Source organism: Syzygium oleosum, unplaced genomic scaffold (assembly GCF_021117445.2).
Source record: "Syzygium oleosum isolate NSW1041296 unplaced genomic scaffold, Sole_v2.1 Sole_v2.23, whole genome shotgun sequence".
Taxonomy (NCBI): Eukaryota; Viridiplantae; Streptophyta; class Magnoliopsida; order Myrtales; family Myrtaceae; genus Syzygium; species Syzygium oleosum.
In genome coordinates this window covers 6,065,500-6,085,858 of record NW_026607507.1, presented here as the reverse complement: position 1 = coordinate 6,085,858, position 20,359 = coordinate 6,065,500, and the positions used below count along the sequence as shown (strand labels likewise).

The following is a 20,359-nucleotide window of genomic DNA, read 5'->3' as shown; positions in this document are numbered from 1 at the left end:
GAACGACGAATACTTAACGAAGCGTCACACAGAGTCGGCTTTGCCATTTTATTCTCCATCAAGTACACTTTTTCATTACAAGTGATCCAGTCATATCTTGAACAACATGACGAAAATATCGGAACAAAATGAAAATCCTTTATTCACCAGAGATGACGATCTACGCTAGCAGCTTTTCCTATTTGTTATACAAGGAATCACACTGTACAAATCAATTTGAAGTCCTTATCCCAAACGTTCTTGAAAGCTCCTTCATTATTGGCTTTTGCTTGATGTCGTCCTCCCTTTCTATACGCCATTTTCTTGACATGTTCTCGGCCTACAAGAGAACCAACAACAGCTATCAAAGCATGCAAGAGACACAAGAACAGAACAAAACGGAGAACAGAACATCTATAGATTTCTGGTTGGACATGACATACCCAGGTCCTTAAAGGGGCCACTTGCTCTCTCACCGTCCCGTATGTTGGCTGAGCCAAGTCTCTCACCTTAACATAGATATCTCCACCCTTTCAATACATGGACCACAGGAATTACCAAAAATTAGATCCATAGTGTAATTTCAGAGAAGAAAGGTATGAAAATTATTACAATAACAAGTGATCAGAATGTGAAAAAACCAATAGTAACAGGTTGAGATTTTCTTTCTTTGCTTCCATAACAATGTATCAATAGTTCGAAGACAGCAAGTAATTAATATATCAGTCTTCATGTCTATTAGAATATTTGGAATGTTCTGGAAAGGGAAAACATGGAATCAGAAAAGGACATACATTTTGAACCTGTAACTTGGAGGCTACCAGTCCAAATATTATGGATGCACCACCGAAGACAATGACAGTGGCCGCAGCAAATGCCTTCCCAACTACAAGGACAGGGAGACAGATGTAGTAGTGTGAGAGCCAAGAAGAATTTCAGAACCCAAAAACAAGAAGTTGTGCCACAGAGATTACAGAGCTCAATTATAACGTTCAGACTAATTTGACAATAAACTCAACAGTTAAAAGAGTATTTTAATACAGCTTACTTGATTCTGCTGATCAAACGAATAAGTTTATCTTGTGCATTAACACTTTAACAGGATCCACATGTCCAAAGACAAATTAGAAAACTTCTATTTTGCTCATGCTGGCTGCACAAGTGGCAGACTAGAAGTGCGTGAAATCACTTTCACATAGCATAGGAGACATCTTTCCTTTCAAAAGTGATACTTTAGCTTAGTTTGGCTAATGATTCTTCAGTAGAGTGTTCAAGTGATATGTGAAGCATTTTGTAACTTCCTATCAACATCATAGGAACATTTACCATACCTAAGGTCAGGTAAAAGGAAAAATTGGATACAAACACATTATTTCTCAGTGTGAAAGGTCTAAGAAGTAATGGGCCCACCATTTGCAAGGCCATCAGCTGCAGCCTTCAACTTTTCAGGGTTCGCATGTGTATATCTATCTTGTCGCAGCTCGTTGGCTGTTGATGCTAAAACCGAGCTCCCTGCAGGAGGCATCTTCCACCTACAATCAGTTGAATACCAATCTATCAGCAACGCATCATTGAAAAACTTTTCGCCACTGCCAACTGTGACGGATGAGTTTCGACTTCCTCACATAATTTCATGTAGTGTTAATGCCGCGCCAATTCCTATCAAGGTTTTGACATGCACGACCACCAATACCTATCGATCCTCCAAGAGCTATGACCAACAATACCGCATACAGGGGCAGACACAAGTACATTCGAGAAAATCAAGCATGAGCAGAGGAAAATTAGCACCCTTTCTGCGCCCAATCGCAACAATGGATGAGCTTCTACTGCATTTTCATTTCAACCATCCGCAAGCACCAACTCGCGTTAAACTTTAGCTGTGGGTATCTCCGACCAAACTGTGGGGATCAATGCCACCATTGCGATGAACCATCACGTTATAACTTCAGGCAAAACGTCCAACAATTTTGTTTTAACATGTAGCATAAGAAGACATCCTGCCCCTCATCCACATTCAATCCGTAAGTCCATTAATTTCGCTTAAAAAAGAAAACTTTCAGCGGATTAAGGCAGGAACAAGAGAAGTTAAGGCCAGAGACATCAATCTCATTTAGCCATTTCGACTACCGAAATCTTCCGAAACAACTACTCTTAATTTCACACTTCGCCTCAAGTTAAGCTTAACCCAGAGGCAAAAAAAAGAAGAGCGATTCAATGCACACCACCTCTTCGATCGTAACACATCATTCCATCACCGAAAAAACACGTAAATTCACCGAGGCAAACTAAGAGAAAGCAACGACCTGTTGGGACCGAAGGTGACCCGGGGCATGGCCAGGTGAGCCCTGAGAGGGTTCAGCGCGTCGGACGAAACGGCCGAGCCGGACGCGGGGTCCGATCGGAGAGCCCATTTGGAGGCCTTGGCGAGAGAGGAGGAGGAAGAAGAAGAAGAAGGGTCGGAGCGCTGCGAGTAGAGCCTGGAGGGCAGCGAGTGCCTCAGAACCTCGGGCAACACGTCGGCCTCAGCCTCGCGCGAGACCGAATTGCCGTTGCCGGCGGCGGCGGCGTTCTTGTTCAAGGGCTGGGCTTTCTGGGCGAGGCGGTTGACGGCGTGCTTGGACTCCTCGAAGAAGTAGGCTCCCTCCTTCCCGGCCAATCTTGCCGCCAGAAAACTCATCGCTTCGTTCGTACCCTGTCGACGACGACGATGATGGCGACGGCGACGATTCTCTGGATTTTGGGAGGTGAAAGGAAGCGCCCTTGTCTTGAGTTCGTTGATGGGGCCGTGTTTGTATACGAATGTGGCTGGGCCAGGGTTGCTCCATTTTCTTGCACCTCAAGAAGAGATTGCACCTTAATCTCTCTCTCTCTCATTTTTTTAATCTTTTATTTAGTTATTTATTTTTCTTATTAGTTCCAACATGGAAGGAGACATGCTCTGTTTTCTGTTTTCTCTGTTTTTTTGTCTATATACCAAGGGAACTGATCCCGAGCATGACAGTAAAAGGTTCCTTCTAAGCCTCTTACGGACCCCGGCATCCCCATACGTTGAGCCCCAGACATGCTCTTATGGACCCCTCTCACGTGCCTTGAAAAAGATTGTGGCTGGAGGGTCCCTTCAGTAAGATCAGAACTGAGCAGAGTTTTGAAAAAGTCATTTTTGGTTCTCATTCGGATTTCGAGATAATTAGGATGTAAAATTTTTAGAGGGTATTCCCTATTTCTAAAGAAAACAAAGATAAAGGGGGAACTTAGGGATGCAGGGCTTACGGGTACCGACACATTAAAATAAAAAATGCATCAATGGAATCCACCGTCACTATAATGCAAACGAACAAGTAACGGAGGCTCCTATCTAAGCTTCGGCTCCCTTCCTTTAGTGAGGTAACCCTTAACCACAACCAAGGACCCGAGGCTTCGGTGGGCCCGGTGAGATCAAAGCATTCTTCGCGGACTTCCATAATTTGGGATGAAGAACACTGGAAGTGCCAAAACTTGTGTACGACGCTCACTTTAGTGCCAAAAGTTTGTTTCGGATCACTTAAGTGCCAAAATCGGAGAAAAACGATCACTTAAGTGCCAACGACGAGAAATTCCGGCCAAATTAATACGTGGCTCTTTTAATTAAAATTTTAATCTACGTGGCATTTCCACGTGTATATTTCGAATTTCTCAGTCATACGTGGCATTTTCAAGTGTAAATTTCGAATTTTTAATTTTTTTTTGATTTTTTTTCCTTCTTTTCTTTTTTTCTTTTTTTCCTTCTTCTTCTTCTTCGTTTGGCCGGTGACTAGACACAGGCCACCAGCCATGGCCGGCCGCCTAGCCTTGCCCGGACGAGGCCGTCGTCGCCCGCCATGGGCGAGGCAAGGCCGGCCCTCGCCTGGGCAAGGGCGGGCAAGGGTCGGCCTCGCCTCGCCCGGGCAAGGGCGAGCCCCGGCGAGGCGAGGCCGGCCTCGCCCAGCCACGGCGGCCTCGCCGGGGTCGCCTTCCCCAAGCGACGCCCGGCGAGGCCGCCGTGGCTGGGCGAGGGCGCCCTCGCCTTGCTTGGGCAAGGGCGAGCCCCGGGAAGCGAGGCCGGCCCTCGCTCGAGCCTCGCCGGGGTCGCCTTCCCGGGCGACGCCGCGAGGCCGCCGTGGCTCGGGTGAGGCCGGCCTCGCCGCCCGGGCAAGGGCGAGCCCCGGCGAGGCGAGGGCCGGCCTTGCTCGCCCTTGACGGGCGACGGCGGCCTCGTCCGGGCGAGGCCAGGCGGCCGGCCATGGCCGGTGGCCGGTGTCCGGTCACCGACCAAACGAAGAAGAAGAAGAAAAAAAAGAAAAAAAGAAAAAAGGAAAAATCAGAAATTTTTTTTAAAATATTATTAAATATTGTCCTCGTCAGCGCCGACGTGCCACGTAGGACTGAGAAATTAATAAAATATGGCTACGTCAGATTTTCGTCGACCCAAATCGAAGTTGGCACTTAAGTGATCGTTTTTTCAAAAAGTGGCACTTAAGTGATCCGAAACAAACTTTTGGCACTAAAATGAGCGCCGTACACAAGTTTTGGCACTTCTAGTGTTCTTCACCCCATAATTTGTTATCGAAATGTTAGATTTGAGCTACAGCTATTGCTCATATAAGGTTACCATCGTTGTACTATCGAATGTGAATCAGGGTAAAAATCCGAACTATGTTGCGCCTAACTCAAGCCGAACCAAGGTATCGATGAATTTGGATTTCTTGAGATAGAGAGATGACCGGAATGCTCGAACTTGTGATCAACGAAGGCCTCAATAATGTACAAGTAAAGCCTTAATAAACTCGGGCAAAAAATTTCTACCAAAAAAAAAAACTCGGGCCAATCATCTCAACAGTGAAAGGAAAGGAGAGATGCTACTTGCTAGTGGCATGCATCAATTTGTAGGAGATAAATGACCACACTAATGAAATTCGCTAAATTTAAGTCTTGGCTGTGAAACTCTCTTTATCCATATTCGAAAAAATGTCACGATACATATTTTTATTGTTGAGTGGGCACGCACCACATAGGAAGGTCAGGGGCCTGGCTACACCAAGTGGAGCACTGCACCTATTAGATAGAGGGTGCTCCAGACTCATCTGAAGATGCGAACTCCCCGAAATTTGTGTTCTTAAGTCAAGTTTACATACTTTGCCTCTCAGAGAGTATTTTAAAGATCTCTTGGTGAGTTTTTTTTTTTTTAGGGAAAACACCGTAAGAAAATAAAACACCGTAAGAAAATAGACATGATATTTACCACCCGCCTGGGTGGCGCTGCTGGATCGCGCACTCTTCCTCTCGCAAAAGGTTGAGTGTTCGAATCCCGGGTGCCGCAGGGTGACTTAACCGGTGCACGTGTGTGGTGGCTAGCACGTGTCGCCCCCAGGGTTTACCTCCCGGCTGTCGGCCGTGCAGGGGTTTCCTGGGCCATCAAAAAAAAATAAAAAAAAATAGACATGATATAAAGTGAGGAAATTCGCCTGGAACCTTTGTCATTCTTTCTTGTAGATGTGGGTCACTTTCGATTAGACCGCATAAATTTTAGGGTATGTTGATTCTATTGAGCTTTTACGTACCTCATTTGTACAGGTGAGGGTTTTGTGAATGTCAGCCTCTTCAAATTCAAGTGGAGATATTTGATATCCATACAAGAAGAAAGCAATCTCGTTTCACCATGAAAAGGAGAAGGCGACTTCTGGTTAGAGATTTATCAATTGGAATAATTGACAAAGAATTTGAGGCAATCAGTAGTTTATTCCAAAAGAAAAATGAAGAAGAATTTGGGTTTTTGCACAATCATTGATGGATGAGTGATATATGTGTTTGAACTTAGTTGTGTAATCGAACTCTTCCACGAGTTAATCGTCTAATGAAGTTGTTTCTTAGACCACCAACGACCCTAAAAAGAGTCCAGAGAATTTCCATTCACACCCGATGTAAAAAAGGATCGGAGAAGCAAGGTTGCATCAACGAGGAAAACGGTCCTCATAGTTTCATAGTATTTTATCTCGTAAATTGATTCAGATGATAAAAAATAAAAGAATTAATGCCGTTTTCGAACTAAATGAAAATCAAAATATCAGATAAGAAAAATACTAAATCTTAAGAATTTCTCTTCAATTTTCCAATGATCTCCCTTTCTTTAATTTTCCAAATAGAGCACCAGAGAACATCAATTCCTCATGACAAAACACGAAGGGAATTGATGTAAGAGCTCAAACTAAAATTGGATTGTTTGTGGAAACCTACTTGACCCAATTACCAACGTGCATGCTAACACAACGTGATAAAACATGATTGGAGCTAATCTGGTTTTACTTGTCGCTCGCTTTAATTAACATATGAACATGCCAGAGAAACGCATCTTACATTGGAGCTCTTTCACCATAAGCATTGCTTCAGCATAGCTGCAGCCTGCATACCCCTGCTTGTTCCAAACTACTTTAACAAGATATGAACCCTAAAAATTCAGAAGCATATCAATAATCCTATTCACATCTGCTATGGAGACAGTAACCGGAATCCGAAATAACATTTCAAAAAAAATGAAGAGAAAATGAAAAAGGGTTCTCCTTCAAACCATCTGTAGTAGCTGGTTTTCACTCAAAGCAATCTCTTGTTGTGGAGCGGGTTCGATCCGGTCGGAACCCTTCGCTTCTCGGCTGTCACGAAGTCTCCGGTTTGGCCTTCGTCGAGTGGAGGAGCGACCGTGCCCACCATGTTCATGTTGGAATCAAAAGGTTGTTCTTTCGATGATGGCAACGACGACGATGAAGAGACAGATAAGCTCCTTCCGGCGGCCTGAGTCATTCGGGGAGCCAACAGAAGGAAGAGCAGACAGAGAAGAAGAAGAAGAGGAGGAGGACAGAGGCGAAAGCGATTGCTCATATCTGCAGAGAATGTTTTTGACAGCAACAGAAGATCCCTTTCTTCTTGGTTTTGAGGTATCTGTGATTATATAGGAAGACATCGTTTGGTCCCTGTCATTGACTGACCTATGTGCCCCGCAAACTTCCATCATATTTCGGGGACTTTTGGAGTATTTATTTGTTTATTCATCTTTATAATGAAAAAAAACGAAGATAATCTTAGATAGGTGGACTCTAAATCGATGAAATACCCTGCCGATGTCGACCTCATAAACCAAGTAAGGCAAGAGCCAAATGTCCGGTATAAAATACTTATTTCATCTTAACATGCATATGTCTATTTAATATTGTAGGCGCTTTCTTTACTAAATAATATATGTCGAGTGGAGACATATCTATCGTATTGAGCATTCAACCGATTAATGTATTAAGCATATGGACCTCCCTTTATTTTTGTCTCGGATATCAAAATTGATCGCGTTGTTCGGAGAATGCGCAAGTTCTAGGAGAGTCAATAGCTCTCTTCTAACTTACAAAAGAAGAGAAACCCTTTTAACACATTCGAAATGCAATTCTACGTGCTCGCTTTACCGATAAGGGCATTCTATTATATTCACCATGGGTAGGGAATTTTCGGATTCCGCAATATGGTTTTATCCACAACATGACATATATGCGGATCAGAACAATAGGATGCACATCAGCTAGATCACATTAGCAGGTATTCCACCAAGATATGAGTCATCTGGAAATCACCAATTTACCAAAACTGATTCCTTTTCGTGTAGAACTGATGGCTGACGATGTTTCTTCATGGACCTAATGGGAACCATCGCACCGCGTCGTCCATGATATAAGGCTCGACTGTTCGAGTTGGTATTGGTGTGACAGTGCATTAATCTCTCTTAAATGATGGATCCGTGGCTGGCAAAAACGACGGTGCGTTAGTGGGTGCCTCGCGTTTTCTATTGGGACGGTGCTGTGCGCGAAGTCACGACCACGGATTTTGGGATTTGGACAAGTCATATGGAGACGCTTAATGCTTTGCTTGACACCGATTTATGTAATTGTCCAACAAAGCTTGGGTACGAGTCGATTAGGTCACCAACCATAGGAAGTCAAGAAATAAATGCCGACGCACTCGATTGTTCTTGTGGAAGAAAGCACCAATGGGAATGAGGAGGAGGGCCATGATCATATTGACCCAATTTATGAGGGAAAAGCTTAAACAAAAAGTCTTAAACATATTGCTTTTGGTACAAATTCAATCGCAAACTTTTTAATTGGATCAATTTAGTCATAAACTTTTTCACATTGATACCAATTCAATCTATCCGGTCAATTTAGGCCGGAAATCGATGACGTAGACGTCGGCAGTCCTACATATTTTGATAATTTTTAACAATTTTTTACTTTTTTTCCTTTTCCTTTTTCTTTTTGCTAGTGCCGGTGGCCGGCCACAAGCCATGGCCAACGAGGGTTGGCCTTGCTTGGGCAAGGGCGAGGGTCGGCCTCCTTGACGAGAGCCCGACCCTCACCCAGGCCATGGCGAGGCTTGCCATCACCCAAGCGGGGCTCACTAGATTTGGTGAGGGGGGCCTTGCCGAAGCTCGCCCTCACCCAGGCAAGGCCAGTCCTCGCCAACCATGGCCTCAGGCCGATGGTCGACGACTGGCCACTAGCACCAAGGGAAAGGAAAACAAAAGAAAAAAATTCAAAAAAATTATTAAAATATGTAGGATAGCTGGTGTCTATGTCAGCGATTTCTGAAATAAATTGACCGGATAGATTGAATTGGTACTAATGTGAAAAAGTTTAGGATTGAATTGGTACAAATACAATAGATTTGTGACTTATTTGGTACTTTTCCCTAATCCCGCGGGAGATTTTCGCCTCGCATTTTCCTCTTCTGAAAAAGGTACGCCGGCCTCGTATGCGTCGGCATAGTTTCGAGGCGGCGTAGATTTGAACAAGCCATACCCGCGACGGTCGAAGTCCATCTTTTCGCTTCTTATATCGATTAAATCGATTTTGGTATCTCTAGCACTAGTCAAAAGTTATGTGCTTGTAGAAGACGTTGTGCGCAGGCAAGCCAATACTGAGAAAGAACACACACACACGCACACACGGGGTCGGGTCCTCGATAAATTCAATGATGTTATCCATTTGTGGTTTAGCTGTTTCTTTCAAGATAAGGGAATTTATTCAAGCACTTAATTATCGTGGCACAGAAAGTGCGGTCTCAGGCAAATTTTTGAAGTGGGACTTCTTTTCTCTTTCGGGTCCTCTTTTGGGTAAGAAAAAGAGGAAACTGTGATTTATTAAATTAATTTCGAGTTACATCAAAGTGGATTTCCACGAGACATTTGCGATCTAGTGGAACTGTTTCTATACAGCGATGGATGCGAGTCCTGTGGTCGCAATTCGTCTGTTCAATGATGACAGGCGATATTCCGAAGATTACAATACACGTAAACATCGCACTGTTTCTAGTACGATCGTTCGGTGAAAACATTTCGACGCCAATAATTCAAATCGAAGCCCTCGGCGTCTTTAACCTAGCAGTCCTTATTCATGCGCAAAATTTTGCACTCGAATGCCTTTTTGAATTGGGTTGTCTAGAAAAGCAACGAGTAATTTATGTCGACATGACAAACAAAAAAAAAATTATGTCGACAAGGAAATAAAAAGCGGTTAGTGCCATAAAGAAAACCTTACCCCTATATTCAATAAAACGATATAATTAAGCGCAAATTTGGGAAGGGAAGCGATTATGATTCCAAAAATAAGAATACTGCTTTACTATATATGTTGGCATATACAATGAAATCCAAGAACATCTCAAACTCCTGGGTACTTATTATGTTTGAAATTGGTATATTTCGCTGAAAATTGGTAATGGATGGATTTGGGAAAATTACCAAAAAAATTATAAACTTATCAAATAAATGCAAATTTAGTCCTAAGTCCTTCCGACCAATTTTGGTCGGAAATCACGAATGTGAATACTAACCGTCCTACATTGCACAGCCAGTGCTCATATGAACAATTTTTGCAAATTTTTAAAGAAACCTATGAATTTTTCAATTATATTTTTTTTTCTTTTCATTTTTTCCAACATGGGCAGCGAGTCTCGAGCCAAATTGAAAGTTTTATGGCTGAATTGGTCGGAAGGACTATATTAGCAAATTATAAAAAGGTTGAAGACTAAATTTGCCTAATTAAAAAAGTTTAGAACCTAATCAACATCTGTTCAAGAGATTGATAATTTTTGTTTGTTAATTATTCCGATGGATTTGGCAGCCCCTTGTAAGTCAAAAAAGGCATGGCCACATGGTTTATGATGTAAGGTTTGAAAGATTGGCTTTGAATGGGTCAAAAATCAGGAACCAATGACCAAGGAACCCTAAAAATCGCAAGGTCAAACACATGAAAAGGCTGGGATATCGTATGGTTTGACAAAGGGAAGATCCGGAACAACTTTCCACCGGCAGGAGCTCTAAGTCTAATGCTCCGGTGGTAGAGAAAAGGCTAACAAGAGAGCAAAACCCAAAAAAATAAATAATAATAAAAAGCAAAGAGAGAAGGAAATTATATAGAATAGTGTTATAAAAAAAAACACAAAGCACAAAAAAGAAAAGTGTCCTGGATCGAAAGATCGATCTAAAATATCTATATATATATAGTGATGTGGCAAACTATAAGAAAATATTTCACGAATAACTCATAAATAAACTACATAATTAGAATAGATTAATATCACGAAAAATTTTATCCTCTATTAGTTTCTGTTAAATTTTATCGTCAAATTATTGAGTTAAATGACACGTGACAATTGACGGGTGTATCAATTTGGGGGTGTACCGATTTATGATATTTCGTAGTATTAATCCAAATTAACAGAAACTGATGGAGGGTAAATTTGTCACAAATATATTAGTTCGGGGCTTTTTGGTAATCGAAAATTAATTTGGGATAAATTTATCGTATGTATATAATTAGAGATTTTTTGAGGTAAAAAAATTAATTTACGTGAATCAATTTAAAATTTTTCGTAATATTATTCTAATTAGAATCTCGCCGTGTTATTTATTTTTTTTAATCTCACGTTATTCGAAGCAATAAAAAGATGGTGGAGATATCAATTTCACGGTGCAGCAAGAAGAGGTGCGGCGCAGTGAACAGTGATCTATTTCTTGGGGGCACAGAAATTCCCACTACCAATTTTTCGCAATTTGCAAAGCAGCTCCCACGTCCCATCTTTGTCAAATTGTAAATCATCACCGAGGGAGAGGAGAGGAGAGGAGAGGAGAGGAGAGAGAGAGAGTTGGTGCTCTCGTACGCTCTTAACCTAATAATAGAAAAACGAGGGTGGGGTTTTTAATGGCATCGTCTCTTGGTGGGAAGACGAATGTGTGGACCCAGCCGATATTAAGGGCGCGCACGGTAACATTTCTGTTTCAGAAATCAATTTCAGACCAGAAATAGATTTTTCTATTTCTATTTCGTGGACGAGTTTCTGAGAAAAAATGCGTGTTTGATAACGACACAAAATTTCTATTTCTGAAATAGAATTTCGTTTGATAACGATACAAAATTTCTCCGTTCCGGGCGGCCGGCGGAGGACGGCGAGTGGCGGTGGGGGGCGGAGGACGGTGGTCGGCGGTGGGAGGTGGTCGGCCGGTGGCGGTGGATGATGGCAGCCGGCGGCAGGAGGAGATCGGCCTCGGGCGGTGGCCGGCGTCAAGCGGTGGAGCACGGTGGCCAACGTCAGGCGGTGGAGCACGGCGGCCAGCGGCGGAGGGCAGCTAGCGTCGGGCGGTGGAGCACGACGGCTGGCGGCGGAGGATGGCAGTCGGTGGTGGGTGGCCGCCAGCCACCCAAGGGGTAGGAGGCGACCGACGGCGGAGGGAGGCCGGCGCTGGGTGGCGGTCGGCGTCGGGCGGTGGAGCACGACAGCCGGTAGCGGAGGACGGCGGCCAGTGGAACACGACAGCCAGCGGCGGAGGACGGCGGCTGGTGTCGGGCAACGAAGGACAGTGGTCGGCGGCAAGAGGCGGCCGACGGTGGATGGTGGCCGGGAGGCAGGCGGCGGCAAGAACTGGCCGACAGGTGGTGGTGAAGGACGCGGGAGGCAGTGGTGGGTGGGGTGCGGCCGGTGTTGGGTGGCGGCAAACGGCGGAAGATGGCAGTGAGAGGAGGCGAACGGCGAAGGACACCGGCGGTAGGCGGCCGACGGCAAGAGGCGGCCGGCGATGGCGGGAGGCGGCAATAGCGAGTGGCAAGGGGATGGCCAACTAGTAGCGAGGGCGAGCGATAAGAAGAGTTTTTATTTCTTATTTCTGTTCCAAAAATAGAAACATAATTTTTTTACTTCTGATTTCTGTTCCAAACCTTTTTCTGGAATAGAAATTTGTTCCAGAAATAGAAAAATGAAATTGCGTTACCAAACGGATTTCTGTTCCAAATCTATTCCGGGGAACAGAAAAATAGAAAAACAGAGAAATAGAAATGTTACCATGCGCGTCCTAAGGGTGCGCATAAAATTATTTCTATATTTTTAGTTTTTTATTTTTCTGTTCCCAGGAACAGATTTGAAACAGAAATCCGCTTAGTAACGCAATTTTATTTTTTTATTTCTGGAACAAATTTCTATTCTAGATATAGGTTTGGAACATAAATCAAAAGTAAAACAAAATTACTTTTCTATTTCTGGAATAGAAATGAGAAATAAAAATTCTTCTTATCGCTCACCCTCGCTACTTGCCAGCCACCCTTTTACCACTCACTATTGCCACCGGCCGCCTCCCGCCACCGTCGGCCGCCTCCCGCCACCGTCGGCCGCCTCCCGCCGTCGGCCGCCTACCGCCGTCGGCCGCCTACCGCCGTCGTCCTTCGACGACCGCCTCCTCTCACCGCCATCCTCCGTCGTTCGCCACCGCCCAACATCGGCCGCAACCCGCCCATCGCTGCCGCCCGCCACCACCGCCTAGGATGCACCGACACGCTATTTGAGCATCAGAAGCGGTGTCCGACACGTGTCGCGTGTCCGACACGCTCCGACAAGCTCGGACACGCGGCCGACACGCTCGGACACGTGGTCAACGCGCCGGACACGCCGGCGACACGCGAGTCGGGAATCCGACACGCGATTTTCAACACGCACGGGTTAATTTTACAAATTTCCAAAAATTTAGGGGTCAAAATGTAAATTTATAAAAAAAAAAGTAAAAAAAGTAAAAAGAAAAGCAGAGAAAGCTCGATTACTTCTGTCTGCCCTAAGCTTCTTTCCTCCGCATAGCTCCTCAAGACCCTTTCCTCCGCCGTGATTGCTTTTCTTGAACGTTTTCTTGCATCTCGCTTTTCGCTGGGTACCGTCTGCTCCTCACCCGCCACCAAATTACCCTTCGGTGCCGCCGCTCGAGGCCTACCCAGGGCCTGTGCCACCGCCGCCTCAACCTCCCTTCGAGGGGTACCAGCGATATTTCGCCGGAGGGTATCCTCCGCCGCCGATGTCGCCTCCTCGTTACCCCACCACCACCGTCGCAGCCGACGTCGTTCCCCTTTTGCAGTGTTGGTAATGATCGCTCTCTTTGTGTAGTTTCGGTCATTTTGCCCCTTTTCTTTTTGTACCTTCAGATGTATGTTTCTTTTCGAAGAGGCCTCTGCCTCCTCTGGTTGTGATCCCCCAGAGGGAGGATTGCAAGTCTGAGAAGTCTAGATTACAAGACATGCTGCCTCTATTATCCGGTTTTGAATAGATATTAACAAATGGTGGCTTAATGTTTTTACTGTAAATTCATTTTAGGATCCTTTTTTCTTATTATTTATTTATTTGTGGATTTGAATCAAATTAATTTATCATGTATATATAAAAATTTACTTTTTATATACAACGTGTCGCAACGTCTCGATATTCTGTATTTTTGAGAAATAACGTGTCGCGTGTCGGTGCTACTTAGACCACCGCCCGCCAACCGCCTCTTGCCGCCAACCACCGTCCTCCACCACCGGCCGCCGTCCTCCACCGCTGGCCATCATGCTCCACCGCCCGACGTCGGCCGCCTCAAGTCGGCCTCCGCCGGCAGCAGCCGCCGACTGCCGCCAAGCGCCGATTGCCTCTCGTCACCGACCGCCTCCCGCCGCCGGCCACTGTCATCCGCAGTCGCCGGCCGGCCGCCTCCCACCGCTGGCCACCGTCCTTTGCCCCTCCCCCCGCCACCTGCCGTCCTTCGCCGGCCGCCCGAAAGGGAGAAATTTTGTATCGTTATCAAACGAATTTCTATTTCGGAAACAGAAATTTTGTGTCGTTATCAAACACGCATTTTTCCTCAGAAACTCGTCTACGGAATAGAAATAGAAAAATCAATTTCTGGCCAGAAATTGATTTCTAGAACAGAAATGTTACCATGCGCCCTAAAATTTCATATGTTTCCAAAAAATGGAAAAAAAAATAAAAAAAGAATCGGTCCTAAGTACGTGGAATTTAAAGGCAAAGGCTCGGTTTTTTTCGCGAGAAAAGTGACGTTTCTGAAAAATATTTTCTATGAAAATGACAATATGTTTCAGTATTTGGATGAAACTTGAAAATGACAATATTTTTCGCAGTTTGGTATGGATTTTTCTCGGGAAAATTACCGAAACATTCAAATTTATAATTTCTTTTTCTTTTTCTTTTTCTTTTTTCTTCCTCCTCAGCCAGTCGCCGACCACGGCAACGGTTGGCAACCTATCACAAGTGCGGGACAAGCTCTCCCAAGGCCGATGAGGCTTGAGCTTGCCAGATTCCAGCGAACCGAACTTGTCCCTCACCTGTGGCTAGCTGCCAAAGAAGAAGGAAAAGGAAAAAGAAAGAAAATAAAAAAAATTTAAAATTTTTTTTCAAATTTATTAAAAAAATATTCAAACATTTCATTAACTAAACACCCGAGCCCGAGTGTCGAGAACCCACACACGGCCTTTTGTGGACCCAAACTCGAGTGTCGGGGACCCGAGCACTACCTTTATGGACTCGGGCACGGGTACCGGGGCATTGGGCACGGGCACCGTGGCTTTTGGCCAGACCTCAATGGACCCGGGCATGGGCGTCAGGGGACTAGGCCGAGCCTCAATGGACCCAGGCCCATGCGCCGAAGACCTAATCTTGAACACCAAGAACTTGGAAACTAGCATTGGAGTTCCCATCTCCAAGTTTTGATATCTAGTCATATTTTGAAAAATGTTTTTCGATTATTTAAAAAGAAAATCATCTTTCTGAATTTAAACTTATTTTTTTTGTTGACTCATTTTTCCTAGCGAATCAAACGCTAGAAAAAAAGAAAAAAAATTCCGATAAATGTTTTCCACGAAAAAGAGACGGAGCCAAAAAATGGGTTTCGATTCTCAACACATTTTATTTAAATTCATACGGGAAAAACATGCATTAAAAATGATCACATCGATCTAATCAAACCCAAGCAGACGCTAACCCACCTAGAGCCAAGCATTTCAACCCCACCAGACATTATAAACCTCTTCTCCTTCAACAACATACTCATATTGATTCGACCGCAAAAGTTGCGCCACAAAATTCATTCTCATTCATCAGTCTTTTAGAAAAGTGACTCAAGAACACCCGTTAACAAAATCCCTCCATTTAATTTAACTTTGACAGATCCGATTACATCTGCCGTCAAGGAAAAAAGGAAGAATAAATAAAGGATGAAAACGAGGAGTGACAGATAGCCCGACACATCTTAAGAACTTGCTATTTTTACAATATCGTAGCTTTTCTATTTATTGCTCTCTTTTTTTCAATCGTTAGCATAATCGCAATCCATAGATAAGTTGAAATCAAATCATGCATATATACCCAGGCCAAATGAAAATTATCTGAATCAACTAATTCCCCGAATGTCAATAGAAGTCGCGGATAAGAGGATAGCAGACGCGAGTAATCACACTTTGAAGGAAAAAAAATGTGTCGGGCGTATTAGTTGCACCACATTTGTCAAGTACCTGTGGTGCAGCAAGTCAATTGATGCTCGTATCACTTCGCATGGAGTAAAATTTTCACATTACGGCTTCATTTGTTTCACGAAAAATAAATAATTTGAAAAAATATTTTTCTGAAGATGATCGCTTGTATTGTTTGAAATAATAAGTCAAATAATTTTTTTCATTATCAACGACAACTTATGTCTAAATATTTTCATGGGCGATGAAAATTTTTTCTTTTTATATTTATAAACGATACAAGCGATTATTTTTAGAAAAATATTTTATAAATCACAATTTCCGTGAATCAAACGGAGCCTACGTTGCAACCTTTTTGTATAAAAAAAAAGTCATCGGCTTAACATATTTCGTGGTAAGCAATATAATCATAACATGTATAGTGATTGGTTGGACCTGAGCAGGTAATTCAAAGGCTCAAGGGAAGACAGGGGAAGGAATTTTCCAGTATAGTGAAGGATCTCCTTGTAAGTTTTCTCCGTATTCTTTTTCTCCCGGGAGGAAAAATACAGAGAGAAAACTTAGGGGTCCTCAGGTGGGGAAGGAAGATTTCATGTTAATTTTGGCTGGCTACCATCGAGTAGGATAGTATAGCAGCTATCCACGCCTGGGGTGATGAGTAGGGAGCTTCGGCTCCTGCTGGTTGGTTTGTGTTTCACACAATCTCTGATAACCGACTTGCCAATCGGTACCTTGGTTACTAGATACCGTGCTTCGCACTCATTTCCGTGAAATAAACGGAGCCTATGCTACAATCATTTTGTAAAAAAAAAAAAGTGATCGGCTTAACATATTTCGTGGTAAGCAATATAATCATAACATATATATAGTGGTTGGTCGAAGGGCGACAGAACACAAGACAAGAGAAGAGGACGAGGATTGGCCACCGCAAGCAATGATTCGACCATATTCCTCCCAACTACACAAAAGATCCTCCAAAATTTCCCGACGTGACGTTAAAGCTTTTGACAATCCCTCCCAATTTCTCTCTTTTGTAACCCCACCACACGGGCAAACCTCACAATTATTTCGTCCCGCCTTTTTTTCTTCCAATGTGTCAAGTCCCCTCGACACTCCAATCGTGGTGACATTCTCTAGTGATCTTGAACATATTATTGGAATTTCATTTTAATCATTCAAGGAACCATCATTAATCACCCATCTGTGAAAAGATTAAGCTCACACATGCGAAAAGAATAGTTTTTCATGTATGTATGTATGTATGTGTGTATAAGATGCACGCGAAAATGCGAGTTGTGAACAAGGGGGGTTGATTAGGTTCTTTTTTCTAATGAACTAAGTGTACATAGAAGTATATGGAGTCTCGTTTTTTGAGAAAATTACCAAAGAAGTCCTAAACTTATTTCATTTGTGTCAATTCAGACCTAAACCTTTTGACAATTTGTCGACGTAGTCGTTTTGACTAATTTTAATCGAAAAATGCTGACGCGATAGTCTAATTAGTGCTGGCCATGCTATTTGGCGTACTGGCGTTGACGTGGACAATTTTTCTAAATTTTTTCTGAGCTTTTTTTCTTTCTTTTTTTTTTGTTTTTCTTGTTTTTTCTTTCCATTTTGTCAGTGGTTGGTCTCATGTGATGCTCGAAGACGGCCACAGGCAATGGTCGAAGAGGGTTGGGCAAAGGTTGCTCTCATCGGCCACAGGTGAGGGACGGGCCTTGCTCTATCTGGGTGAGGCCACCCTCGACGGCTTAGGCGATGGTTAAGACCCTCACCAGTGGCCGGCGACAGTCGTCAGGCCCTTGCTGGCCGAAATAAAGATAAAAAAAAGAAAAGAGAAAAAAGAAAAGAAAAGAAATAATAAATAAAAGAACTACAAAAATTATCTACGTCAACAATTTTCGACCAAAATTAACCGGATGGACTACATTAGTAAATTGTCAAAATGTTTATGACTGAATTGGCACGAATGCAATATGATTAGAACTCTTTTGATAATTTTCCCCACATTTTTGGCGAAGACCGCCTAATTTTTTGCCCATGTTAACGCATCCGATCCTTAATAATATATCTCGCGAAAAGCAAATTTTATAGAGAAATTGATGCTCCGGAACTGCTTGTCTCTCCTCTAATTTTTGTAGCGTACACAGGGAATTTATATGAAACTTTAACCAAAATATGCATCTTTTGCCAAACTTGCGTTAAAGGCCATCGATCTCGATTCAAACCTCACTCGGTTTCACTAGGTGTGGATTGGAGAAATGAGCTTTGATTTCACATCGCAACGTTAGCATCAAGCCGATTAGATCTGAACGGCATCTCTTTACCCGATTTGTCTACAAAGTTAATCGAGTGAGGACTTGACATGGACGTATTATGTCTCATTAAGCAGATATTAGCACCTTTGCATAATCCATTTTCGCCCCTTAATCCTCCTTCACAAGCCTTTCCAAGATTAGAATCGGTCAAACCACTAGCAAAAAGTTGTTCCCCTCTTCTTTTCTGAGGTGTGGATGGAGATGGATATTCTCTAATTGGGACTATACACATTACCAAAAACGACACTCGTTACTAGTTCTGTCCTTTCTGTTGATGTATGGAGACAGAGAGAAAACAACAACAAAGTGTTTATGGTGGCTCAACCCTAATTAGGGTTGTATAATATGTATTTATAGGAGTGACTAATTACAGAAAAGGTACAGATAGAAACATAATTACATAAATACCCCATAATACATATAAATTACATATTAATACTCCCCCTCAATCCGAAGTAGGTGTAACAACTGAGAGATTGGATCTCAATAACGCGTGACGCGGACTAGGTAATCCCTTGGTGAAGATATCTGCCAATTGATATGTTGTAGGCACGTAGCGAACATGTAGATCTCCAGAAGCAACTCGTTCTCGAACAAAGTAGTAATCCAACTCAATGTGTTTGGTGCGAGCATGAAACACAGGATTGATAGCAAGATAGGTGGCAGAGATGTTGTCACAATAATCGGTGAGAGGATTATAAAGGGGGACCCCAAGCTCACGAAGCAACACATTGAGCGACAGCACGATACTCAGCCTCTGTACTAGAATGGGCCACGGTGGGTTGCTTCTTGGCACTCCATGAAACAAGATTGGTGCCTAGAAAAACACAAAACCCGGAGGTGGACCGTCTAGTATCGGAGCATCCAGCCCAATCTGCATCCGCATAAGCAATCAATGAAGTGGGAGAACATTGCTCAATGAGCAATCCATGGGTGGAGGTGCCAACTAAATATCGGTATATACGTTTAACGGCCTGGAGATGAGGTAATCGTGGTTGATGCATGAATTGACTAACCAAATTAACAGCAAAACTAATATCTGGTCTCGTCATAGATACATACTGTAGAGCACCAACCATTTGTCGATACAACGTCGGAGAAGCGAGAACCTCACCATCGTTAGCAGACAATAGAGTCTTTGAGGCTAGAGGAGTAGATACAGGCTTGACCTTAATAAGGTCAAACTTGCGCAAAAGGCTATCAACATACTTGGCTTGAGATAAAAGCGTACCGTCAGAGCGGTGATGAGCCTCAATGCCAAGGAAATAGTGAAGTGGTCCAAGATCCTTCATAGCAAATTCCTGTGAGAGTCGAGTAATCAAAAACCGTAATAATTCAGGAGTATCACCAGTGACAAGGATATCATCAACATACAGCAGAAGATACACACGGCCCCGAGAAGAAGCATAGACGAATAATGAAGGATCGGCCTTACTCGCCATGAAGCCCAAAGATAATAAAAAGCTGCTGAAGCGATGAAACCATGCACGTGGAGCTTGTTTTAAACCGTAGATGGCTTTCTAGAGACGGCACACATGATTCGGGAATTCAGGATGAGAGAAACCGGGAGGTTGGCGCATATAAAATTCCTCACAAAGGATGCCGTGCAAGAAGGCATTCTTGACATCAAGTTGACGTATGGCCCATCCTGAACAAATCGCAATAGAGAGAACAACCCGAATTGTAGTGGGTTTAACGACTGGGCTAAAAGTCTCGTCATAGTCCAGTCCGGCATGTTGCTTAAATCCCTGTGCAATGAGGCAAGCTTTGAAGCGTTCTGCAGTTCCATTGGATTTTTCCTTAATCTTAAAAACCCATTTACAACTGACTAAATTCTTAGAAGGATCAGGTGGTACAAGATCCCACGTGTGATTGGTGACCAAGGCATTAAATTCGTCTGCCATGGCCGCTTTCCAACGTGGGTCAAGAATGGCCTTAGAATAGCAAGTCGGTGTCTCTTCATTAAAAGAATAAGAGAGATTAAAAATTTTCCTCGGTTTAGAAATTCCAGATTTGGCACGAGTCTGCATAGGATGAGTCGAAAGAGAGGAAATGGAAGTGGTGGAGCTGGATAGAGATGTAGAAGGGATTTGCGGGTTTGTTATGGGAGGAATTTGGTTGGGAGAGGAGTGAGGTTGAGACATATTGACTGAGTTTGGAGAGAGGGGAGGTGGAGGTGAAGAAGAATTGGAAGTAGATTCGGTAGTTCGAGAGGAGGAGAGAGGTAAATTAGGA

The 20,359-nt window shown here is 43.5% G+C and overlaps 2 protein-coding genes across 2 annotated transcripts; one reads left to right on the top strand and one right to left on the bottom strand.

Annotated features, from left to right (window-relative positions):
• Nucleotides 1-20: 20 nt before the first annotated feature.
• On the bottom strand, nucleotides 21-2,832 carry LOC115680589 (uncharacterized). The gene is made up of 5 exons (XM_030604405.2): nucleotides 2,286-2,832; nucleotides 1,390-1,511; nucleotides 774-865; nucleotides 423-509; nucleotides 21-319 (listed from the first exon to the last, which is right to left on the bottom strand). The coding sequence occupies exons 1-5, from the start codon at nucleotides 2,657-2,659 to the stop codon at nucleotides 212-214; spliced, it is 783 nt and encodes a 260-aa protein (XP_030460265.1). The 5' UTR covers nucleotides 2,660-2,832; the 3' UTR covers nucleotides 21-211.
• Nucleotides 2,833-11,699: 8,867 nt separating this feature from the next.
• Nucleotides 11,700-12,152, top strand: LOC115665339 (uncharacterized). Its single transcript, XM_030587212.1, has one exon. It carries the CDS (start codon nucleotides 11,700-11,702, stop codon nucleotides 12,150-12,152), a length of 453 nt encoding a protein of 150 aa, XP_030443072.1.
• The last annotated feature ends 8,207 nt before the right edge of the window (nucleotides 12,153-20,359 follow it).

Excerpts from the sequence above, each read along its gene's own strand:
- LOC115680589 (XM_030604405.2), bottom strand. The coding sequence starts at position 2,659 with ATGAGTTTTCTGGCGGCAAGATTGGCCGGGAAGGAGGGAGCCTACTTC. Across the intron at positions 866-1,389 it reads AGCTGATGGCCTTGCAAATG|TTGGGAAGGCATTTGCTGCG; the intron begins GTGGGCCCATTA and ends CTGTCCTTGTAG. Across the intron at positions 510-773 it reads CCAAGTTACAGGTTCAAAAT|GGTGGAGATATCTATGTTAA; the intron begins GTATGTCCTTTT and ends ATGTATTGAAAG.
- LOC115665339 (XM_030587212.1), top strand. The coding sequence starts at position 11,700 with ATGGCAGTCGGTGGTGGGTGGCCGCCAGCCACCCAAGGGGTAGGAGGC.